General features: G+C 40.8%; 1 protein-coding gene and 1 pseudogene across 1 annotated transcript in view; one reads left to right on the forward strand and one right to left on the reverse strand.

Annotated features, from left to right (window-relative positions):
• Positions 1–3,622: 3,622 nt before the first annotated feature.
• Positions 3,623–25,394, reverse strand: part of SMURF2 (SMAD specific E3 ubiquitin protein ligase 2) — a 122,398-nt gene continuing 100,626 nt past the window's right edge. Inside the window, exons 11-19 of the mRNA XM_066234684.1 lie at positions 21,419–21,614; positions 19,893–19,996; positions 17,143–17,257; positions 14,674–14,852; positions 12,502–12,639; positions 9,228–9,348; positions 5,709–5,910; positions 4,486–4,561; positions 3,623–4,199 (exon numbers count right to left, since the gene is read on the reverse strand). Of these exons, the coding sequence (XP_066090781.1) occupies positions 4,100–4,199; positions 4,486–4,561; positions 5,709–5,910; positions 9,228–9,348; positions 12,502–12,639; positions 14,674–14,852; positions 17,143–17,257; positions 19,893–19,996; positions 21,419–21,614 (1,231 nt within the window). The 3' untranslated portion in view covers positions 3,623–4,099. The remainder of the gene's footprint in view (positions 4,200–4,485; positions 4,562–5,708; positions 5,911–9,227; positions 9,349–12,501; positions 12,640–14,673; positions 14,853–17,142; positions 17,258–19,892; positions 19,997–21,418; positions 21,615–25,394) is intronic.
• LOC136308466 (mitochondrial import inner membrane translocase subunit TIM16 pseudogene) lies at positions 22,447–22,889 on the forward strand (annotated as a pseudogene).

Genomic DNA, 25,394 nt, shown 5'->3' on the forward strand with positions numbered 1-25,394 from the left:
TTTTTTCTATCTGCATGATAGCTGGACTTTCATCCACTATCATATTGAGCTGTGAATTGTGGTCCTTTAAAGTCATGGCTCCTTTTGCCTGACCAGGCGGTGGCGCAGTGGATAGAGCGTCAGACTGGGATGTGGAAGGACCCAGGTTCGAGACCCCGGGTTTGCCAGCTTGAGCGCGGGCTCATCTGGCTTGAGCAAAAAGCTCACTAGCATGGACCCAAGGTTACTGGCTCGAGCGGCGGGTTACTCAGTCTGCTGAAGGCCCGTGGTCATGGCACATATGAGAAAGCAATCAATGAACAACTACGGTGTCACAACAAAAAACTGATGATTGATGCTTCTCATCTCTGTCCCTGTCTGTCCCTATCTATCCCTCTATCTGACTCTCTCTCTCTCTGTCCCTGTAAAAAAATTAAAAATTAAAATTAAAAAAAAGAAAAAGAAAAAAAAAAGTCATGGCTCCTTTTCATTTTGAGAATTTTACTGCTCAACACCAAGGGTAGCAAATGAGACCCCAACTGCAGCTGTGCCCTCCAGAGCCCCGACAGACATCAGTGCTGGACTGAAACACTCTTCCCCAGTTAAGTCTGTGTCAGCCTCAGAAATCCGTCTCTACAGGGCCCTCCAACAGCCACTGCCCACAGATCAGTTTGCTGGGGCAGGAGAAATGCCATAGGGAACCTTGCCTGTTCTATCTGGAGACAGGAGGAGGCCCTGAGCACTCCAAAGTAAGGTAGGCATGTGGATCTTCTTAAACTTTTCATTTTAGGGCTCACACGCTGTCATCTTTCATAGAGCCCATTAGATTTTTTCAGAACAATTCATTATAAACTCAATATTCTTTAAAAACTTTGATGCTGTGACAGTGCAAACAGCATTCATTTTATTGCTCAACTTCGGCATGGGCACATACATAGTTAATCTTTAAACCATTTATACAGATGTTATTGATAAAGCTCATGTAACAACTGAGTGAAAATACAAAGAATATCAAAGCTAAAACACTCTGTAATAAATACAAATACAATGAAAATGATAAAACTTTGTTTTTAAAGTCAGTTTGAAAGAAGGAAGAATATTACATTAAGTAAACTAATTACATCTAGAAACAAAACAGTTCAGCATTTGGTACAATCATCATCCTAACAGAGGAAGGTTAAATACCACAAATGACACCCGGTGACTGGGTACTGCAGCTTACACACAGAAGCAGGAGCTGCTCTATCCCAACTGAAAAGACAGCTGGAACAACCTCTAACTCCTATCAGTCCAGTCAGTTCAATGCACCAGACGCTCAAAGCAGACTTAGAGTTGTAAAATAAAGAAAATTACATTGTATTTAAAAGAAAGGAAACTTGTGCTCTGGACTGTAAATACATAAAACAAAAATAACTTGGTAAAAATAAAACCCATTCAGGGCCACAAATTATGTGCAAAACCAAATGTACACTATACACAGCACTATTTAAAAACTCTTTACACCAAGAAATAAGACCCTCTGAAATAAAACTCACCTCTGTACTGCATCTGAGCTCTACTAAATAACCACTCACTGTTCATAATTAAGTATTCATGATGGAAAGGCAATATATGGATACGCAACATCACATATCTGAAATAACACAACTAGAGGAAGGATTAGTAAAAAAAAAAAAACCAGTTAAAAGGGACATGTGGAAATAAATATTCACATTAAACATGAGGTGCAAGTCCAAGGTTCAATGACACATTGGGGGGCTTTGTTTGCTTAGCACCTACTTGGAAGTAATCAGGTAATACACTTTTGAAAACAAAATCTAAATCATCATGTTTTTATAAATTATATTGGTGATACCACAGACTGTTTGGGTGATTTATTTCTTTTTAAAGCTCTTGTTATTTTTATAAAGTTTAAAAAGGCACTCAGAAAGCGATGGTACTTGCCTGCTCTCTGTTGTACATTATGATAGTAGCATTTCATTAGTACTGCCTCTGTCAGTTATGATTTCTCCAAAGTGTTCATGTGCTTACTTTATACTGAAAGACTAAGAGCAGGCAGTTACACTGCACTAGTGCTGTAGTATGAGACAGATGGGCCTGCAACCAGAAAGGTACTATTGTGAAAGCTGAAGACTGATTATCAAATAGTATACAAACCTTTTCTGTACATTTCAAGATGTTCTTCAGTACTACTAAGACTGCAATAAGAAAACACAAAGCATTTGGGGAGAAAAAGGTCAGCAAAAGCACATTATTGCTGCACAGTTAGGGCTGTAACTAGCCTGCATGTAGCTGTCAAATTTGGCTGAATGAAATAAATTTAGATACTTAGAAACTACACAAGTAGTTCTCAACTTTTTTTTTAAGCAGCAAATTTCCATTTCTTTTATCCTTTCCTTGTCCCCCTCCCCCTACCCCCAAGAAAGCTTACTTGGAAGTCCAATATATAAAAGAGAAGCTGCTCTGGGGAAGGGTTGGGATGAGAGTTCAAGGCCCCTGCCGGACACCAGTGAGGCCTTCCTCTCCCTCATTCCGTCCCTCTTCTCAGAAACCATTACTTCTGAGGCACCTCTGAGGAACCCCTTGGCTCCCAGAACACAGACTGAAAACCAATCCATCAATGAAAGAACACACAGGCCTATTATTTGCTTGTAATTAAGCCATCAAATTTAAACAAAGCTATATCATCAAAATTTGCTATTCTTGATTTCATAGTGTTAAAACAAAATAACAGTGCAGATTTCTGATGGCTGTATTTAAAACCCCACCCATGATTTCAGATTTTTCCAATCCCTCACTCCAGACTTCTAGTTGCCTTCTGGATCATGCAACATGCCACATGCCTTGAAAGCTATGTATCAGACACTGATCTTCACCACCAAGGGAACGGGAACTCCCTGACTTCTGAAACTCACTCTTAAGTTTCAAAGTAATTTATGCCGTAGAGTTAGAATCACTTTCTTTAGGAATCACATTCCCTGCCCCATCACCCCCACTTCATTTTGTAAGGTAAAAGCAGGGTTTTCTAAGTTTGCTAAATAATGTTTAGAGCAAATATTTTTCGTTTTCATAATTTTAGCTGATTAAAGTATCATGAGCAGCTAAACAAAGATTCAGGATGGTTTACTTGATAGAAACTTACACCGTAATTAATATATAAATTAGGTGTACTCGTCAGAGGCGGCTTTGGTTCACAGAAATAGTATACATACTGTATTAAAGATAAGTTGGCCCAGCAAGAGTTAAAATCTCATCCCATCCACATGAAGTGAGAAGCTATAAAAATGCAAGATTTCCATTTAAGATGAAAAGTAAATCCAAAACACCTGGCTATATTAATTCAAGATAAAATATGACTTTTTTTTAAGTCTCTTAAAACAGGGAGCCCCTGAAAGCATCTTACTATAGCAAATAAGCTACTAAATTAGCTACTAAATGGCTGCATTAGGAATTTGAGAACCAAAATTATATAGCTGTATTCCAAGTTGTTCTTGCAAAATATAAAAAAGACTCACTAGGCTAGGCTGAAACATATAATGCTTTTAAAATATAATGCTTTGCTATAGAAAAATGTAATGAAATGTGTAAATGGCTTAATTTTTTCAAAGATAATGATTATTTTAGCCAATTGTTTACAAAGGTAGAATAATTCAAAATAATTTTATTTCATTTTTTTTACAAAGAGCAAGTACAGGAGCTGTTCAAAATCACGTATTCAATGAAAATGAAATGTGACTTGTACCGACTGCTGAAGTTGTCCTGATGTTTGGGAGACTTGAACTCTGTGAAGCGATTTGAATAGGTTACGTTTTATAAAAATAGTAGTAGTCTTTAAGTGTAGAATACTGCCTAACTCTGGAAATGTAGGAAAAGTCAGCATTCTTTAGGTTCAAGATATTAATTTTAAATAGCAGCTGAATGTGGCCTCATGACAAAGCATAAAGACCACTTTTTTTCCTTGAAAAGGAATTTCAAAATTGTCCTTTCCCCTCACAGTGTCCTAAAATTTTTGGGGGGAGGGGAAAGGGGCATTTTCCTGTATTTCAGCATTCCTTAAAACTCTGCTGAAAGGAGGCTGTCAGGGGTATAAATAGAGTCCTGGGTAAATCCTTGAAGTTTGTCATTCCACAGCAAATCCACATGTCTCTTCGATGGCTGTTAGCAGCTTTTCATATAACTTTTCATAGCTTTCATAGGGCGGAATGTCTATTCGATTGAAGCTGCAAATAAGCAAACCAGATTTCACACAGTTCATTCGGAACAAGTAAAGCAGCCTAGCAAGTGCACCCTCTCATGGCCACAACACTCTGCGTGTGTCACACAGAAAATGAAAGGAGTGTGGTCATATTTCTCTACAGAGGAGATCACCTCCTTGGAATGTTCCTACCAATATCAGAATAATTTTAAATCACTCAAAGAGTTGCTTATCAGTCCTTTAAAAGGTCCACTGAGGAAGAACAATAAATGAAATGGAATAAGGGGGAAAAGGCTGCAAGAACAACTTACCACGTGTGGGCTTTGGGCAGGTTGTTCGTACAGGCATCGATCTGGTGGATGGTAAAGAGTCGTGGGCCCGCAGCACCTGCCAGAGAAGGCAGTGTGGGTCAGGTCACTGCAGTGCACGCAGTCGTCTCTCAAACCTCAGAGCGAAACTGGTACATAAACCACACGGCCAAAGGACAGAGGAATACTGGTGACTCCACGCACAGTCAAAAAATTCTTTTCTCACTCAAAGAATTGGGGTTTGAAAACTGGGGTTGACTTTGGGTAAGACTGGATTCCTTAATATGCTAGCATTTCAAATTTGAGAAGAGTTCAGGATTGAAATCTTTTGCCAACTTTTTAAATGGACAAGTCCAAGATTACATATACACACATTCAAAAAGATGACACCCTAAATGCACATTTAGGTTTCATGACTCAAACTTAGCTGAAAGCAAAAGACTAGCAGTCTACAAAATGACTTTCAGTTAACATGGGACAACCCATACAAATATACGTAGGAATATACGCCACTTTATGGGCAGTCTGATCATGAGAGTTCTCCGCGGTCCTCCAACACTGGGCTGTGGGTGACATGTCGGGTTATGTACCAGGCTTGCTCTGTATGTCTTCAGTCACCACCAGTGGCAGCACTTGGAAAATGAAGAGCTTCAGAGGGAGAGGAAGCCGCTGCCACCCAGCGAAGTACCAGAGCCATGAGCAGGATTACCAACTCATCCAAAAGTTAAACAGCTATTCCACAGAAAATAATTCTTTAAAATGGAATAGGTTGTAAATAATAGTCTGATGCCATGCAGTAATTAACATGCTTGACCAAACAGTTTCCACAACTCATGCTGCCTCTTTCTGTTAAAAGAATGAAATAGAGGAGAGAGGCACCCACATGGGTGCATGTTTTGCCAGGCTGAAATGGGAGATCAAGTGGACAGACTTCCCTACGGAATGTTGCAGAATGGAAAAGCCAGGTGACAGAAGAGGCAGAGCATCACCATGGACAGGCTCCAACGTGCAGCACTCACTACAGTCACAGAGAACCCCAGCAGAAAGGCTCTTGGGAAGGGAAAGAAAAGGAAGAAGGGATCAAGATGTGAGAGTTACAGATAAGAAAACAGGGTGAAAAGAGAATCAGTCTGTAAGCACGGGACTATAAACTAGCTATATAAACCACATATTGACCCTCCCTCCCACAGCCGAGGCTGGGCCGCCAACCTCTCTGGCGCTGATACCTTGTAGGGCTTTGAAGCCCTGCAGAGGCACTCTAGACGACCCTGTCACAAACTGAAGTAGCCGTGCTCGCCGCTCTTCATCAAAAAACTCCACAGCTTTCCAGAACCACTTAACGACATTGCTGTCCGGTGTACAGTGTTTCAAGCGGGTGTTTACCTTCCAGTCATTAACATCTATCTTTCCAAGTCCACAAATAATGAGCTGTTAAAATAGTGCACAAATCATGAGCCAATGGAAACCCAGGTTAAGCCAAAAATTCCTTAGAAAAGAACTTCAGATTTGCAGTGTTGGCTCTCATATGATGGTTCTTAATCAAGGGCACACATCAGAATCATCCTGAAAGTTTTTACACTTTCAAGAAAAATATACACATCAGGTCCTATGCTCGGAGATTTTAATTCTGTGGTTCCAGGATGATATTAAGAAGCTGTATTTTTAAAATCTCCACAGGTACCTATTCACTTCCAGGCTCTCTAACCAGAGTCTGAGAACCACCACTATGAGGGAACACGACAAGATGAAAGTTCTGTAATTTTCACAGAATTCTAATTTTTTTTTTAATGGACAGAAACTAGACTCCCAAGAGTCAATACAATTTCTATGTGCCTTCCTTAAGACCTGCATCTTATTATTCTAGTTGCAATACTTACTAGCTTTGGGATTCTGAGTAATTTAGTTTATCTTTCTTGGCCAGCAGTTTCCTCTGTTGTAATATAACAACATCTATTTCACCACACCCTGTAAAAGCAACCCATAGTGTACAGAAACTCAAGAAATGTGCTGAATAAGTGATGTAATCTGTTTGATCATCTTAAAATTGTATCAAAGTATGAAATACATGAATGCACAGATACAGAGGTCTGCTTGGCATCCTGATGCAGGGTCAGAATAGATGTATTATATCAAAATCACCTTGACACTATTGATACTTAGGGCCCAAAACTGGCTCATCTAACTAGCGTGTTTCTAACAGTGAATGAGATAGCATATAGTGTAAAACATAATGTAACTTGCAAGTCCTAAATTTTATAATTCTATTAACGCAGTGGTTTTCAACAGTGGGTCCCAATGAAGCCTCCATACTCTTTTTTTTTTTTTCTTTAAAGAAAGGCAGACTGCCACATGCAGCGCCTCACTTGGATGTGTCTGGAGTCTTGGAAGCTTGACTACCCTACGTTCTCCTACAAATGGAGCTTGAGACTTGTTTGGAGGTTCTAGCAGGGGAGCGCAGCTACTCGTATACCCTTGACCGAAGAACGGTCCTCTCCTCTAGCGGGGAAGGTCGTCCTCTTCGACCGAGCGCACAGCTTCGGGAGGGACGCACATGGAGCGGTGAGGAAGGAAGGGAACACCCGCCTAGCCAGGCAGATCAGCCGAATCAACCCTGGCGATCAATGGGGTGACAGATGTCACAGCCAGATCGCCCTCACATCCAGCCTCCATACTCTTCATACAACATCAGGGTGATTAACTTTCGTGGACTAGCATGATATTTCTGGTGGACTGGCAGCTGAAAACCACTGTATTAACCCAGTATAACACTAAAATAAATTATATTGTTTATAAAAATTTTAATTTCATTAGCAGCAGAAACTATGTAATAAACCCTAACCCTCTTGAATGAAATTTCCAACAAAGCTTCTATGGCAGGGGTCCCCAAACTATGGCCCACGGGCCGCATGCAGCCCCCTAAGGCCATTTATACAGCCCCCCTGCACTTCCGGAAGGGGCACCTCTTTCATTGGTGGTCAGCAGATGCATCCTGTGCTCCTGGAGTACTGTATGTGGCGGCACCGCAAAGTGCGGCATCGCTCATGTACAGTACTACTTCTGGTGACATGGGATGCACGCATCACGGCTCCAGATGCACGTCATATCACTTGTTACGGCTAGCAGTGACAAATATGGAACCGGACATTGACCATGTCATTAGCCAAAAGCAGGCCCAGAGTTCCCATTGAAATCCTGGTCAGTTTGTTGATTTAAATTTACTTGTTCTTTATTTTAAATATTGTATTTGTTCCCATTTTGTTTTTTACTTTAAAATAAGATATGTGCAGTGTGCATAGGGATTTGTTCATAGTTTTTTTTATAGTCCGGCCCTACATGGGTCTGAGGGACAGTGAACTGGCCCCCTGTGTAAAATGTTTGGGGACCCCTGTTCTATGGGGTTCTGAAAAGATTAGTGAACTACAGCCACATTGCAGAGGGAAGTAGTTACCCAAATAGGATTATATAAGTATTTATAACAAAAAAGGTAACTCCTAAATTCTTTTCTTCAGAGGAGTGGCAATTATAAGAACAAATCCTTCATTCATTGTGTGAACTGATAAAAATGCATTGTATTTCAACATTATCGCCATCAGTTTTCTTCTTCCTCCTGACTACTTCCTTCTGACCCCTTTCACTATTGATTAGTTCAATCCCAAAAAGGAATGTGGATGGTTCCTCATTCATTTTTTTCAGTAGAGTTCAGTGGAAATTCAGATGTGTTTGTTGAAGTCCTTGATTAAAAAACCAGACATAAGGTACTTTAAGGACCAGCTTTAAAACAAAACAAAAGTTAACTGTTATGGGGGGGGGGGGCACGATGTGGTGTGTAGAGGGTGTTATATTGAGTGAGACACTTGAAACCATGTCAACACAATAAATTTAAAAATTAAAATAAAAAAACTGTTTATTACAGCTACTGTTCATAATGAATGTTTCCAAAGAGAATAAGGATGTTTAGACACAGTTTATCCTAAGTGTTTTAATTATTTCCTCTATGATATTATTTACCAAATGCTTTCTTGCAAAGCTTAGTGTAAATCAACTGAGCCTAGGTTTTTATTCCTAATAAATATCAATATAGGCCCTGGCCAGTTGGCTCAGCCGTAGAGCGTCGGCCTAGCGTGCGGAGGACCCGGGTTCGATTCCCGGCCAGGGCACACAGGAGAAGCGCCCATTTGCTTCTCCACCCCTCCACCGCGCTTTCCTCTCTGTCTCTCTCTTCCCCTCCCGCAGCCAAGGCTCCATTGGAGCAAAGATGGCCCGGGCGCTGGGGATGGCTCTGTGGCCTCTGCCTCAGGCGCTAGAGTGGCTCTGGTCGCAACATGGCGATGCCCAGGATGGGCAGAGCATCGTCCCCTGGTGGGCAGAGCATCGCCCCATGGTGGGCGTGCCGGGTGGATCCCAGTCGGGCGCATGCGGGAGTCTGTCTGACTGTCTCTCCCTGTTTCCAGCTTCAGAAAAATGCAAAAAAAAAAAAAAAAAAAAAAAATCAATATAAAACATTAGAAGAAGATACATATGAGACATGAAATCTATTGAAAACAAGAAATAATAATATAGAAAAATAAAATGTTTATGATATAAGAGAGATTGCTAGAAATTCCAAAGCAGGAAAAACTTTTAATGAGTAAGTATTCTCACAGTATTCTCAAAAGCACCAGAAATCTCTCTTCTAAAACTAACAGAAAATGCCTGACCTTTCCTTGCTACACTAGATGATGATGTCATGACAGGAACATACTTACCTCTAGCTCCTTCTCATCAAATGTCTTCAGCAGATGCTGCGGAATCACTTCATTAAATCCTTTCTGCAGAGCCAGGAATTGTGCCTCAATGCCTCGTAAAAACCTCCAGTTCACATAGAGCCTGCAAATGTGGGGTTTCGTATAATCAAATATATTCAGACTTGGTAATTATTATGAATCTCTACTGTAGCATGACCTTCCACTGACAAAAGCTGCACCAATACAGCAACTCTTCAGACGAGAGAAACGCTCAGTATCGGAAGTTGGCTGGAGCTTAGATGGGTCTGAAGTCAAAATCTAGATGAGACTTCTTTCTAAACGTCTAGCATGCACACCAATGACCACAAAAAAGAGCCCATTCAACCAAAAATGACTATTGCTTTGGTTTCACTTGAAAATACAGTCTGAATATGTTGGGTGTTTTGTTCCTGTTTTGGGGGTGGTCTATGGGGGAAAACAGGTAAAGAGAATTCTCATATCAAAATGAGAAGAAATAGGTAAAAGCTAGTAATAGTAAGTACTTTTTTATTAAATATTCATTGTTCTCTGCAGGCTTTAAAAAACCTGGACAATGTATTTACCAACAAAAAGTATACTACATCAATGCTTTACTCATGCTTTCAACTTGCAATTTTAAGTGAACTGCTTTGTTTTTTTAATCCACCCATGAAAATGTCAGCATCTCACACATTTCAGGACTATTCATCTTCCAAGACTGTCAACATATCCTTTCCCAAACTTGGAGAAATAGTTCCCTACTCTAAGAAATAGGTTACAACCTTTGGAGAACCTCTTTTTTGTGTGTTTGGTTAAGGGGACCCCAAAACTGCACATCTGCAGCAAGGTTCTGTCGTTTTTCCATCTCAGGACTGGACCTGGAAAGGGGTAGTACCTACACGCTACAAGTCTGACTAAACCCTGGGGAGTGGGAGCCAGAGCCGGAGCAGTCACGCCACGTCCTGCAAGTGCCACACAGCTGAAATTCAGGAAATTCCCAGCCATTCTTTTATTTTTTAATTAGAAATACAATAGATGCTTGTTAGATAAAGAAAAAATTAAACCCTTAATATGGCAACAGTAAAAACCTGAACGTCCATTCTTCTACCCCCCTTTCCCTCTCTACTCCCAGCCCCAATGCTGCTTCCTCCTCTTTTTTTTTTTTTTTTTTAATATATATATATTTTTCTGAAGCTGGAAACGGGGAGAGACAGTCAGACAGACTCCCGCATGCACCCGACTGGGATCCACCCCACACACCCACCAGGGGGCGACGCTCTGCCCACCAAGGGGCGATGCTCTGCCCCTCCGGGGCGTCGCTCTGTCGCGACCAGAGCCACTCTAGTGCCTGGGGCAGAGGCCAAGCAGCCATCCCCAGCGCCTGGGCCATCTTTGCTCCAATGGAGCCTCGCTGCGGGAGGGGAAGAGAGAGACAGAGAGGAAGGAGAGGGGTAGGGGTGGAGAAGCAGATGGGCGCTTCTCCTGTGTGCCCTGGCCGGGAATCAAACCCGGGACCTCTGCACACCAGGCCGACGCTCTACCACTGAGCCAACCAGCCAGGGCCTGCTTACTCCTCTTAGACACTTCGGGGTGCAGCCTTTCTGAACACCTTCCACAGAATTCTAAAACAACACGGACTTTGTCCCTACACAGTTTTTCTAAGACTTGCTTTAAATCTGACAGGTTATGCTGAGTCTTTCTTTTAAAAATCCACATAATATTCGCTGAATATATGTATTTAATCATTCTCCTCTAAAAACACTTAGCAGTTTTTAATTTTTTACAAGTAATATTTAATTAAACATCCTTATTTGTAATTATTTAATTGCATGTGTTTCCACAGCATAAATTCCTAAAGATGGAGATGCTAGCTAAAAGGCATATACATTTCATTTTGGTAGCTATTATCAAACTGCTTTCCAAAAAAGCTAAATCAATGCTCATGCCCAGCAACTGTCTGTGAGACTGATCAGCCTCATGTGTAAGGCAGGACAATCTCAGCCAGTAAGACTTGAGGGCATAATCTATACAAAATCATAGCATGCCATGTTTTTGTGTACATAGGGTTAAGTTCAAACTCTTAAATTTGATTACCATAGTTTTACGTTTAGAACTTTAGTTCTAACCCACTCCTGTTAAATTCCTCTCAATTTGGCCCTGGCCAGTTGGCTCAGTGGCAGAGCGTCGGCCTGGCGTGCAGAAGTCCCAGGTTCAATTCCCGGCCAGGGCACACAGGAGAACCGCCCATCTTCTTCTCCACCCCTCCCCCTCTCCTTCCTCTCTGTCTCTCTCTTCCCCTCCCGCAGCCGAGGCTCCACTGGAGCAAAGATGGCCCGGGCGCTGGGGATGGCTCCTCGGCCTCTGCCCCAGGCGCTAGAGTGGCTCTGGTAGCAACAGAGCGATGCCCCAGAGGGGCAGAGCATCGCCCCCTGGTGGGCAGAGCGTCGCCCCCTGGTGGGCGTGCCAGGTGGATCCCAGTCGGGTGCATGCGGGAGTCTGTCTGACTGTCTCTCCCCATTTCCGGCTTCAGAAAAATACAGGAAAAAAAAAATTCCTCTCAATTACCAGGTAATTTTATAAAACGTAGAAAACATTTCCTCATATCTATCCCTAAAAACTCATTCTGAACAGATGAGTGCTGCATATGCAGCACAGGAGTGCATCTGCCCAGCCAGCTGTGCGGTCACGCTGCACGGGCCCACGCACCATGTTTCTGCACTCTGTGCCCCTGTACAGCCCCTCCTCCACACTGAACCTGAGTTGGCAAGTGACTCGCTTTAACCAAAAGTATACAGCACAGAAGTGACTTTGGTGGATTCAGGGTGTAGGCCTTAAAAAGAGCCAACAACTTGTGCTCTTGTGATCTGGGGAATCCGCCATCCCCGTCCCTATACCTTGCCGGGGAGAGAGAGGCCAAGGGAAAGTGCAAGGTCTCTGTTCCCACAGAGGATATGGGGATAAGCAAGGAACCCAGCCAACAGTGAGAACAAGGCCCCAGCCTTTGGGCCATCCAACCTCATCAGGTATGTAAGTGAAGAGGCCATCTTCATGTTTCAGTCCCAACTGGCTCCACACAGAGGACCCTGTGATATATCCAAACTCCTGACTCACAGTTGTGAGAAAAAATAAAACAATAGTTGTTCTTAGCCACTAAATTCTGCAAAAGCTATTTTGTAGCAATAAGTAACATTACCTAAATACTAAATGTTTTTCCATACTTCTATTCTAGAACATTTAAACAATAAATACTCAGACTTGAGAACATAGAAGTGTTTACCTGACATATTCCTTTTTATTTTCTTCGGTAACAGGGATACTCTTGCCATTTGGTTTGAGTTCATGCTGAATAATTTCCCCATATGCATTATGTTCAACACAGAAGGTATGGTCCAAAACACCTGTGATATCATTCTCACTAGACAGGGAAGAAGAGGAAAGATATTTAACTGGAAAATCTAAAATACAGACCCTACATCCCTACAGATGTATGAATTGGTAAGACAAATAAAACTAAAACAGTTTTATGACATGACAAATAAAAGATCAGATTCCTTTGACTATTCTTATGTTTAGCATACCTCTTAATTCTTGGGCAGAAAAGCTGAAGTGCTTTACACTTCATAAACACAGGAAACATTTCATTTCCTGAGTAAACAGAAAGAACCCTGGCCAAAGCTAGGCTTCACACAGGAAAAACTTCAGTTATGTTTGGCTTTCAGGGAAGTGGCCCCGCTTGAATCTCAGTCACCCCCAGTAACTAAACACCTAAGTATCACCAGCGAGAAAGCTACTCATATGTTTGGAAAAATAAGAATGGTAAACATTATCTTCATAAACTAATGACCTTGCACAAAACAGAACTAGTTCTTACAGATATTCTTTTTATTTTTATTTTATTTTAGCAAGTGAGAAAGAGCAAGACAGAAAGGGAGAGAGAAGAGAAGCATCAACCTGTAGTATCACTTTAGTTGTTCATTAATTGCTTCTCAAATGCGCCTTGACTGGGGGCTTCAGCCAAGCCAGTGATGCCTTGCTCAAGCCAGAGACCTTGGGCTCAAGCCAATGACCATGGGATCATAACAATAATCCCATGCTCAAGCCGGTAGGTACCCTGAGGGTTTCAAACCTAGGATCTCAGTGTCCCAAGTCGATGCTCTATCCATTGCACCACCTCAGGCTAGATACCCTTTTTTTTTTTTTTTTTTTTTTTTACAGAGGCAGAGATAGACAGGGACAGACAGACAGGAACGGAGAGAGATGAGAAGCATCAATCATCAGTTTCTTGTCGCGCGCTTTGCGACTTCTTAGTTGTTCATTGATTGCTTTCTCACATGTGCCTTGACCGCGGGCCTTCAGCAGACCAAGTAAGCCCCTGCTGGAGCCAGCGAACTTGGGTCTAAGCTGGTGAGCTCTTTGCTCAAGCCAGATGAGCCCGCGCTCAAGCTGGTGACCTCGGGGTCTCGAACCTGGGTCCTTCCGCATCCCAGTCCGATGCTCTATCCACTGCGCCACCACCTGGTCAGGCTAGATACCCTTTTTTTTTTTTTTTTTTCATTTTTAATTTAATTTAATTTTTTTTTAATTTATTCATTTTTAGAGAGGAGAGAGACAGAGAGGGAGAGAGAGGAGAGAGAGACAGAGAGAGAGAAGGGGGGAGGAGCTGGAAGCATCAACTCCCATATGTGCCTTGACCAGGCAAGCCCAGGGTTTCGAACCGGAGACCTCAGCATTTCCAGGTCGACGCTTTTAGATACCCTTTTTGAAGTACAATTTCAACAATCCACTTCCACAGGAATTTGCTATTCTAACTCGTGCAGGGTTGGAATCAAGCTTGCATCACATCAAAAATATCACTTACATATATTTTACTTGTTAAAACAGAATATACTTGTTATTTTTTCCTTTTTAAAGTAACATTCAATAACTTTAGGAATTTAAAATATATAGCAAAGCAGTAGAAATAGAAAAAGTCTAACATAGTTCTATAATTCAAATAATCACACTTAATATTTTGTTGTTTTTTAACTCTAAAGAAGTATATTCATTGAGACAGGATCTTTTTTTTTTTTTTTAACAGGGACAGAGAGAGAGGAATAGACAGGGACAGACAGACAGGAACAGAGAGAGCTGAGAAGCATCAATCATCAGTTTTTCGTTGTGACACCTCAGTTGTTCATTGATTGCTTTCTCATATGTGCCTTGACCACGGGCTTCAGCAGACAGAGTAACCCCTTGTTCGAGCCAGCGACCTTGGGTCCAAGCTGGTGAGTTTTCGCTCGAACTAGATGAGCCCACGCTCAAGCTGGCGACCTCAGGGTCTCGAACCTGGGTCCTCTGTATCCCAGTCCGACGCTCCATCTACTCCACCACCGCCTGGTCAGGCGAGACAGGATCTTTTTAAAAGCTCAAATTCTCACTATAATAAACAGATACAAGACTCAATACATACAGTATCCACACTAAACTGTTATGAAGATCTGGATCAACTAGCTCCATGTCATCCAAAGTAATTGACTTCCCAAGCAACTGTTTATAAAAAGGCAATGTGAAACCACCATCAATATAATGTCCATGAAACACAGCCATTCCCATTATTCGTCCAACAAAATGGAAATATGATAAGTGTTCCTGAAATTGAAAAGAGTTTATATAAATACTCAAGTTAGACACTATCCATCCAGGGAATTTTTAATAAAAATTAAATGTTTAAGCAAATTACTCTTTTTTATAGTAAGTATCAGCTTATACTCTTAATTTACAACTACTTAGATGGAAGAGGCTATTGTATCAAAGCTCAGTAATCATTAGGGAGAATTTCTACTGGGCATGATCAAGATTCTCTACATTTCTATAAAATATTACACCAGAGTCAAAGCTTCTCTCAAAGGGTACAGTCGCTCTGTAAAATTCATCTTTAGAAATTAAGTCCAGACTATGGTCCCATTGCAGCATCATTAAACCACTCATAGATCCTGTTCTCCTCCCCTTGTGTCCTGCTGAGCCCTTTACAATCCTGGCTATGTCATGGAGAAAAAGCTTTCAATCCAAAACTTCCCTATTTCCTTGACCTGACCAGAAATTGAAATGCAAAAAACCACAGATTTAAGGCCACAGATTTTCATGTCTGATTTGGACTTGAGTTCCAATTCTGCCAGTGACCAACTATGCATACTTGGGCAAATTACTTAACCCCTCTAGGGCTAATTTTCCACATCTGGAAAAATAAGGGTAATAATAGTATCTAAAAAGGATCTCTGTGAGGAGTAAAATGAGATGATGAAGCCATAGCACTGGACCTGGCACAGGTAAAAGGACAACAAACATGAATGTTATGACCACAGGGGCAGCAATGGGCTCCCCAAGCAGAGCCTTCACCTGAAATCGTCCTTTTATAAGAGACTTCATGCAATGAATCTAATATTCCTACCATATTTAGATGTATTTGGTCTTTTCAGATAAATGGTTTTGTTCGTTGGGTATTTGTATTTTAAACTTCTTGTACTTCTCTATTTAATAAGTAATCTTTTTTTTTTTTTTTTGTATTTTTCTGAAGTGAGAAGAGGGGAGGCAGACAAGACAGACTCCCACACGCACCCGACCGGGATCCACCTGGCATGACCACCGGGGGGTGACGCTCAGCCCCTCTGGGGAGTTGCTCTGCTGCAATCGAAGCCATTCTAGCTCCTGAGGCGGAGGCCATGGAGCCATCCTCAGGCCCTGGCCAACTTTGCTCCAACAAAGCCCCAGCTGCGGGAGCGGAAGAGAGAGATAAGAGAGGAAGGAGAGGGGGAGGGGTGGAGAAGCAGATGGGTGCTTCTCCTGTGTGCCCTGGCCGGAAATCAAACCCAGGACCTCCAATGCTCTAATGCTGAGCCAACTGGCCAGGGCTAATAAGTAATCTTTAAACCTACGTCTTCAAAACAGATTTTTCTTTCTTTCCTTCTTTCTTTTTTAATTTGATTTTAGCAAAGAAAAAGGGAGAGAAAAAGAGACAAGAACACTGATCTGTTCCTGTGTGTACCCTGACCAGAGATTGAACCAGAAACCTCTGTGCCTCCGGACAATGCACTAACCAACCGAGCTACATGGCCAGGGCTAGCTTTTGTTTCTTTATAAAAAGTAATACTAATATATGTTTACTACAAATACTTAGAAAACGCAGATAATAAAAAAAAATTCACCCATAATCTAATACTAACATCAGTATTACAATGTGGAGCCTTTTGATGTTTATACATATACATATTGACCAAAATTGTATCATATTATTTTGTAACCATCTTTTTACAAACACCATCTTGACATGTCATTGGCTGTATAATATTCATTTGTATGGAAAGATAATAGAAACAATATAAAAATAACAAATTATTAACAGCTGCTAACTTCTGTTCAGTGCTTAATAACATATAATAGGGTTGATAATGTATAGCACTATGCTAAATACTTAATGTGCAGAGTGCCACTGAAATGCCAACAACCCTTCTCTGAAGCATAGACGATATTTATTATGTTTACCAACGATAAAACTGAGGCTTAAGTCAATAAATTTGCCCAAGGTCACAACTCTGTTAAGTAATGGGACCAGGATATTATCTTATGTCTAATTCCAGAATCCGTGTTTGTAACCATTAATGTCAGTCTTCTCCATTTCATAACTGAATCAGGCCCCTGCTGTGGACAATGACACTGTGTCTGACTGGGGCTACAATAAACATTGCAGCGGTAAACACCCAGGCCCAAATGTTGACCATATCCATAATTGTTTAACTTGAGAAATTTTTTCTAAAAGAGGAAATCCTAAATGCAAGGTTGTGACTAGAACTGGGAAAATAATCCCATGTCATAAATTACATTCACATTTGAAGATAAAAAGGATTTAAGTCACAATTCATGACATGAGAACCAGCAAACATACCGGGTTAACTGCAGAATCAGGATTGATCTGCAAGGTATAGATATCATCTCTTGAATACTGGAAGAGGCCATAGTACGGATTCAACATTTCATGTGACAAGAGATATAACCACTCCCTAGAAAACAAGGTATGACAAAAGAATTTCTGTTAATATATTTTTATTAAAATATACTACTAATAATCATTTTAGCAAAGAATTTTAAATAAAAATAAAGCACGACTTAGTTATAGTATATAAGATCACACTGGCCTGACCAGGCGGTGGCGCAGTGGATAGAGCGTCAGACTGGGGTGCAGAGGATCTAGGTTCGAGACCCCGAGGTTGCCAGCTTGAGCGCGGGCTCATCTGGTTTGAGCAAAGCTCACTGGCTTGGACCCAAGGTCACTGGCTTGAGCAAGGGGTTACTCGGTCTGCTGTAGCCCCACGGTCAACGCATATATGAGAAAGCAATCAATGAACAACTAAGATGTTGCAACGAAAAACTGATAATTGATGCTTCTCATCTCTCTGCATTCCTGTCTGTCTGTCCCTATCTATCCCTCTCTCTGACTCTCTCTCTGTCTCTGTTAAAAAAAAAAAAAAAAAAAAGATCACACTGGAAAAATGTACCACGTCCAAAAGGCAAATGAAAACTCTTGTTTAGTTATTTTTCAGTCACTTTTCACTCATTTGGGGCAATTTTATGACATATTAACAGCAAGGAGTATAAAGGTATTATCCAGAAGAAGCAACTATTAATTATATGATCCATCCCAGTACTGTCCTTTTAATTGCTAAATAAATTTGTAATCCATGATAAATATAAACTAAAGGAATGATATGGTTCAGAATATCCATGCAATCTGCACTACCCATGTCTACTCCTATCAAGGTAGATTTGTACTAATTAATCTAGATATATATAACATAATACAGCAATAATTTAATCTCATTTTTGGACAGGGTGTGTTTTATTTTATTTTATTTATTTATTTTTTACAGAGACAGAGAGTCAGAGAAAGGGATAGATAGGGACAGACCGACAGGGATGTAGAGAGATGAGAAGCATCAATCATTAGTTTTTCGCTGTGACACCTTAGTTGTTCATTGACTGCTTTCTCATATGTGCCCTGACCGTGGGCCTTCAGCAGACTGAGTAACCCTTGCTCAAGCCAGCGACCTTGGGTCCAAGCTGGTGAGCTATGCTCAAACCAGATGAGCTCACGCTCAAGCTGGTGAGTGACCTCAGGGTCTCAAACCTGGGTCCTCTGCATCCCAGTCCAATGCTCTATCCACTGTGCCACCGCCTGGTCAGGCTAGGGTGTGTTTTATTGTTGGTATTATTTATTAAGAAAGTGTCCTGCCTGACCAGGCAGTGGCACAGTGGACAAAGTGTCGGACTGGGACACAGAGGACGAGGTTCAAAACCCCGAGGTGGCCAGCTTGCGTAAGGCTCATCCAGCTTAAGCACAGGCTCACCAGCTTGAGCGCAGGGTCAGTGGCTCGAGCATGGGATCATAGATATGACCCCAAGGTCGCTGACTTGAGCAAGGGGTTATTCACTTTGCTCTAGCCCCCCCAGCCAAGGCACATATAAGAAAGCAATCAATGAACAACTAAGTTGCTGAAACGAAGAACTGATGCTTTTCATCTCTCTCCCTTCCTGCCTATATATCCCTATATGTCCCTCTTTCTGTCTCTCTCTCTGTCCCTGTCTTTCTCACTTAAAAAAAAAGAAAAGAAAATTCAAAATTTTGTTTTGTTTCACCAAGTATTTAGAATACACTTCAAAGCAGAACCCAATGGCTTTTGGGTTCTACTGTGGAAAAAAAATCAGAAAAAGCAGTTCACTGCCACATCCCGTTTAGTCTGCCCAAACCCTGAGAACAATAAGGTTAAGAAATAAACAACAAAAACTACTTATTTGGACTATATGTATAGCATTTAGATTCCAACAGCAGACAATTAACAATTTTCTCAATAAGCATTCAAAATCAAGTTATGAATAAATTATAAGAAATCCAAAGAAACTATCAAGTCCTAAGTATGATGTATAAGTGATCAATCTAAAAATCCAAACTAAAAAAACTATCCGTTTGCAGAATAAAAGTAAGTCTACGGGTAAAAACAAGTAATACTACATAACTTTTAGTCTCAGTGGAAACACAATTTAAATAAGGCTGCATTTAGACAAGGGAAGTGAAATGATCATGATTGTCCTTAGAATGTTTCAATACAGAGCTACAATGTTTCTGCTACATTTACATAAAAGTATTTTCCATACCTGAAAAAAATACTTTATGTACGAACAAAACATAAGGACCACTGATACACACACACACACACACACACACACACACACACAAAACACTTCTTTAACAAAGTTAAAAAGCATGGCAATGGAAGCAAAGATCAATAGTATTCAGCTTAGATTATGTCATTAAAGTCTCAATACTGTTTCTGACAATATAAAGCTGAAGAAATAACATGTACTGAAGGAGAGAGAAGAAAATATAGGGTCTGCAGGTCTACCAATAGTCCATACAAGTTTGCAGATAGTTTTCAGAGAAAGTCTCAGTGGGTTATAGGACCCATTAGGGAGTTCTCCAATACTCTTCTGATAGCAGTACTATCCTAACCTCATTATGAATATATAGATTAGGTTATCCTCCTATTGCAAACATTAGGGAAGATTATATCAGAAAATAACTCTCAGTGAGAAAGTAAATATAAGGATCCATATGTCATTTCCTGATAAGCAAGTCTTTACCTGGCAACCCCTCCATAGTCAAGACCTTCTTCTCCACGAAATTTTATCATTAATCGCTTCCACAGATCTTTTGGTCTCATTTTCATAACCTGTCGATATGACTCCTGAAAAAAATTTAATAGTATAATTACTAGGTGCTTTTAACCTGTTATTTAAACTCTCCTTCCATTCCACCTACAAAAAATGTTTACTTAAATATGATGAAACTCAACAATCAAATCAATGGATGAACTCCTAGTGTTTGGAACCTCTTGGAACTTCTGAAAATAAAATAAAGATACTTAACACTACTAAAACCAATTTACTTAATAAATATTATATTAATAGCCTAATAAGTACAAATTTTCATATTTAAGTTCTATGAACCACAGCAATGATTCCACTCATGCTAAAAAAAAAATTTGATAGAATTTTTTAAGTTGGCTAACCTAATTCTAGGTCACAGGCACCAATAAAAAGTAAAGGTAAGAAAAAGAAAGTTCCAGCCTGACCAGGCTGTGGTGCAGTGGATAGAGCATCAGACTGGGACACAGAGGACTCAGGTTCAAAACTCTGAGGTCACTAGCTTGAGTGCGGAGTTGCTGGCTTGATCATGGGATCACAGACATGACCCCATAGCTGCTGGCTTGAGCCCAAAGGTTGTTGGCTTGAGCCTAAAGGTCGCCAGCTTGAGTCCAAGGTCACTGGTTTGAGCAAGGGGTCACTCAATCTGCTGTAGCCCCACGGTCAAGGCACATATGAGAAAGCAATCAATGAACAACTAAGGTGCTGCAATAAAGAACTGATGCTTCTCATCTCTCTCCCTTCCTGTTTGCCTGTCCCTCTCTCTGTCTCTATCTCTGTCACACACACAAAAAAGAAAAAGTTCCAAAAGAACATAAGTAATAATTAGTGTTCTCTTCATTAAATCAACATGCTTATATTATTTTAAAATGCAAATTACTAACCACAAACAAGGCCAGAACTGTTCTGAGAGAAAAAAGTTCATCCTTTGGAAAAGGATTATCAAGTCCCCAAACATCTTGCCCAGAACCCCTCCAATGAGTGGGAAGTCCCTGCCTTGGAGCCCTGCCACTAATTATGTAAGAACTTTGAAGTTGCTATTAGGGCTATAAAATCCAAAGATAAAAGAATATACTAGAAGGGAAGATTTTTCAATAAATTAGGGAAGTAATCCAATAGTAATTAAACAAATTGACTTTCTGATTTAAGACCCTCTTATCTTTTAGAAGAATTAAAAAGAGGTGGATAATACTTGTGGTCTTTTAAAATTTGTTAACAATAAATAATTGCAATGCAGAGACCAAGCTGAACCAACTGGAACACCAAACACTCCTCATCCCATTTAATGTTTACCTTACACATTAAATCTCTCCCACACTATTGCCTTTAGTCCCCACAATTAGAAAAGAAATTAATGAAAACTCTCCCATTCTAAAAAGACCCAAAAGTATTCTTGGAAAACAGAGAGTAAAACACTGAGATTTAATTTTTCTCTTTTTAGAAATAAGACTTAACTACTTTACCTCAAAAATCTCTTCCCTGGAAACCTCAATGCGGCAATGGCCAGCCTGAGGCTGCTGTTGGGAAAGCTCTTGCCGCAAAATTTTTAGTTTCTGAACCAGGTCTCGTTTATACCGTGGGACTGTCAGACACTCTGTGTCATCAGGGCATAATGATACCACTTGCTGTTGCTGTTGGTCTTTCAATTGGTTCTGCCGACTAAAAGTAAACAAAAATACTATTAAAATATTTAAGTAAAAAAGATTACGATTATACATTTAAAACAGCACCATACTGTAAAACAATTCTAGCTATATCATTTCCATACCCACTGTGTTCTTGGCTTGTCATTTTTGACCAAGAAAAACTAGCTCCAAAGTTTATTTCTCAAAATCCACACAAATTTATGGAATTGGAAGATGAAGTTTTATCCATAGAGCTTTATACAGCTGCTGAAAACAAATTTCTCAAATACTATTTCCATGTTCCTCTGCATACTTCACCATCACCGGTTTTAAAATTCAGGCATATGCCAAGCTCTGTGCCTGTTATCTAGAGTCTGTCCCTCTGGAAGAGATAAACAGTTTGAACTGGCAACTTGGCAGGGCCCCTTCTCCTACACACACTAGTCTAGACCACAAGAATGTGGGAGGTCACATGTAAGTTACTGGCACCAAAAAATCAGCACTTTACAAACAAGCCTGAATGCTTGATAGAGTAACTACTTTTCTTTTTATTGTGGTGAAGCATACATAACAAAATTTACCATTTTAACCATTTTTAAGTATATAGTCAGTGGCAGTACGTACATTCACACTGTTGTGATAAAGTGACTTCTAACTGCACACATATGGTTTACCACAAATACATGAAAATAACCTCCCAAGTACAGCAAAAATACAATAATTTTCAAAAAGTTCCCTAGAGATATTTTTATTCCCCCAGAAAAAATAGGAGCTGCAGCTAAGAATATTTTAAAGAACTTTATGTATAATGAACTAGTTAATTTCAATGAGTTGTCAAGAAATAACAAGTCTCCCTTGAGCGGGGGGCCCCGGGACCTGGAAGCAGCAGTGAGTACCCCGAGGCAGAGCGGCCGCCATGGCCAAGTACCTGGCCCAGATCATTGTGATGGGGGCACAGGTGGTGGGCAGGGCCTTTGCCCGGGCGCTGCGGCAGGAGTTTGCAGCCAGCCGGGCAGCAGCTGACGCCAGGGGACGTGCCGGACACCAGTCTGCAGCCGCCTCTAATCTCTCTGGCGTCAGCCTCCAGGAGGCCCAGCAGATTCTCAATGTCTCCAAGCTGAACCCCGAGGAGATCCAGAAGAACTACGAACACCTGTTCAAGGTGAATGATAAATCTGTGGGCGGCTCCTTCTACCTGCAGTCAAAGGCGGTCCCAGCGAAGGAGCGCCTCGAAGAAGAGCTCCGAATCCAGGCCCAGGAAAACAGAGAGAAAGAGCAGAGGCCCCAAACGTGACCACTTGGCTCCTCCCACCCCCTGCCTCTAATTTATAGCTCGGCAATAAATGTCTTTTCCGCATTTCCCAAGTGCGCACATCCAAAAAATAAATTTTAAAAAAAGAAATAAAAAGTCTGATAATATGCTATTGATGTCTATGCAGACACTGAGTGATTCAGCTTAAGTTTAACTTTGCACACAACAGACAAGAGCACAGTCTCCTAACCTGAAGGCAAAGGGCAATGGTAGCAATGATAAAATAAACAGAAATGACTTTCAGTTCTTGGACAATCCACCCAAACTTATTTTACACAGAGTGGTTCTTATTCATCAGACCAAATTTTATACCTAAAACATGTAACTATCCAGAGAAAATCCTTCTTAGATGAAAATTACAAATCACTAATACTCTCACAAACATTATATAATAAAGGTATTTTTAAACACACACACTCAAGAGACATAAACAGAATATATTTAAAAATACTCCCTAAACAAATGTATTAATGCCATGTAAAAGGAAAAATGAATTTCAGTATATCTTACACCAGATACAAAAATTTAACTCAAAATGGATCAGAGACCTCAATGTAAAATCTAAAGTCATAAAACTTCTGAAACACAGAAATTATGACTTGTGTTATACCAAGTTTCTTAGCTATGATACCAAAAGAATCCATAAAAGAACAAATAGATAGCTGAACTTTATCAAAATTTCAAAGAAAACATTTCTTTTAAAGATAGCTCTTAGGTCCTGGCCAGTTGGCTCAGTGATAGAGCGTTGGCTGGGCATGTGTATGTCCAGGGTTCAATTCTTGGCCAGGGCACACAGGAGAAGCACCTATCTGCTTCTCCACCCCTTACCCTCTTGCTTCTTTCTCCCTCTCTCTCCGCCTCCTGTACCATGGCTCTATTGGAGCAAGTTGGTCCCAGCCGCTGAGGATGGCTCCATGGCCGCTATCTCAGGGGCTAAGAAGAGCTTCGTTGCTCAGCAACGCCCCAGATGGGCAGAGCATCGCCTGCTAGCGGGCTTACCAGGTGGATCCTGGTTGGGGTGTCTGCAGGAGTCTGTCTTTCTGCCTCCCCTCCTCTCACTGAATAAAAATAAATAAATAAATGATGCCTTTTAAAAGACACTGTTAAGAAAATAGACAAATTACAGACGAAAAGAACATCTTTCCAAAGCATATACCTGATATAGGACTTGTTTTGCAAATATGTCAAGAAAACTCTCAAAACTCAGAAGTTTAAAAACAAAAAACAAAAACTCAACTTTTTTTTTAAAGGGGCAAATAGTTTCACCAAAGCTGTAGAGAAGGCAAAAACACAGAAAAGATGTTCAACATCATCAGTCATGAGAGAAATGCGAAGTTGAACTATAATGAGAAACCACTACACATCTTTTAGAATGTCTCAATAAGATGCCAATGGTTAGCAAAGGTGTGGAGTGACTACAACTCTCATATACTGCTGGCATCTGTAACCATTGCAATAAGCTAATAACAGTAAATAAGAATATCCCTGGTTCTCTGAGCCATTCTAGCAAATTATTAAACTCAAGGAGGGGGTCATGGGAACTCCCCAATTTATAGCCAGTCAGTAAGAACTGGAGTTTGCAGTTAGCATCTGAAGTAGAGATAGTTTTGAGGGACTAAATCCTTAACCTGCGGAGCCTGACACTAACTGTAAGTACTGTCAGAACTGAATTCAATTGTTGTACACCCAGGTGGTGTCTGAAGACGTGGAGAATTGACAGATGTGGTGCATTTGGTAACCTAGTTCATGGGTAGAAACAGATCACAGAAGGCCATGTGAAGACAAAGACTGGGATAATGTGTCTACAAGCCAAGAAACAGCAAGGTTTCCAGAAACCACCAAAATCCAGGTGTGAGACAGGTTCTCCTTCAGAGACTCCAGAAGGAACCACACCATGATGATAACTTTAGCCTTCACTCTGGACTCCAGGGTGCGAGTATGAGTTCCTATCATGGTTCTGCTATGGCAGCCCTAGGAAACGAACACAGGTGGCAGCCCCACAGGAAAGGCTGGGAGGGGAATTACAGAGAGGCATGAAACACAAACTGCACACTTTAAATATGCACAGTTTATTATATGTCAGTTATATTTCAATAAAGTTGATTAAAAAATCCAAGGTACGTCGGCCATTCACAAAGATTTGTATGAAAGACTAAGTCTTACAAGTGGGAATAAAGACTTAAAGCTAAAAAACAAAACTAACAACAAAACATGCTCTGAGATGGATTCAGCTACCCTGAGCTATTTCTGATGCCCCTGGGGATCAGTCCCTGCCTGGCCCATAAGGCAGTCTGTCCCTTCGGGTGTACCAGAGAGTGCCTTTGATACACACCCTCTTCCTAACACTTCAGGACAGGCTGCTACTTACGCACAGTGCAATTAAAATACTCATATATCAAAGAAAACTTCGGTGGTTTCTGGAAACCTTGCTGTTTCTTGGCTTTTTTTTTAATGTTTATTTTATTGACTTTAGAGAGAGGGAGAGAGAAGGGGAGAGTGAGA

This window comes from Saccopteryx bilineata, chromosome 6 (assembly GCF_036850765.1).
Source record: "Saccopteryx bilineata isolate mSacBil1 chromosome 6, mSacBil1_pri_phased_curated, whole genome shotgun sequence".
In the NCBI taxonomy this organism is placed as follows: domain Eukaryota; kingdom Metazoa; phylum Chordata; class Mammalia; order Chiroptera; family Emballonuridae; genus Saccopteryx; species Saccopteryx bilineata.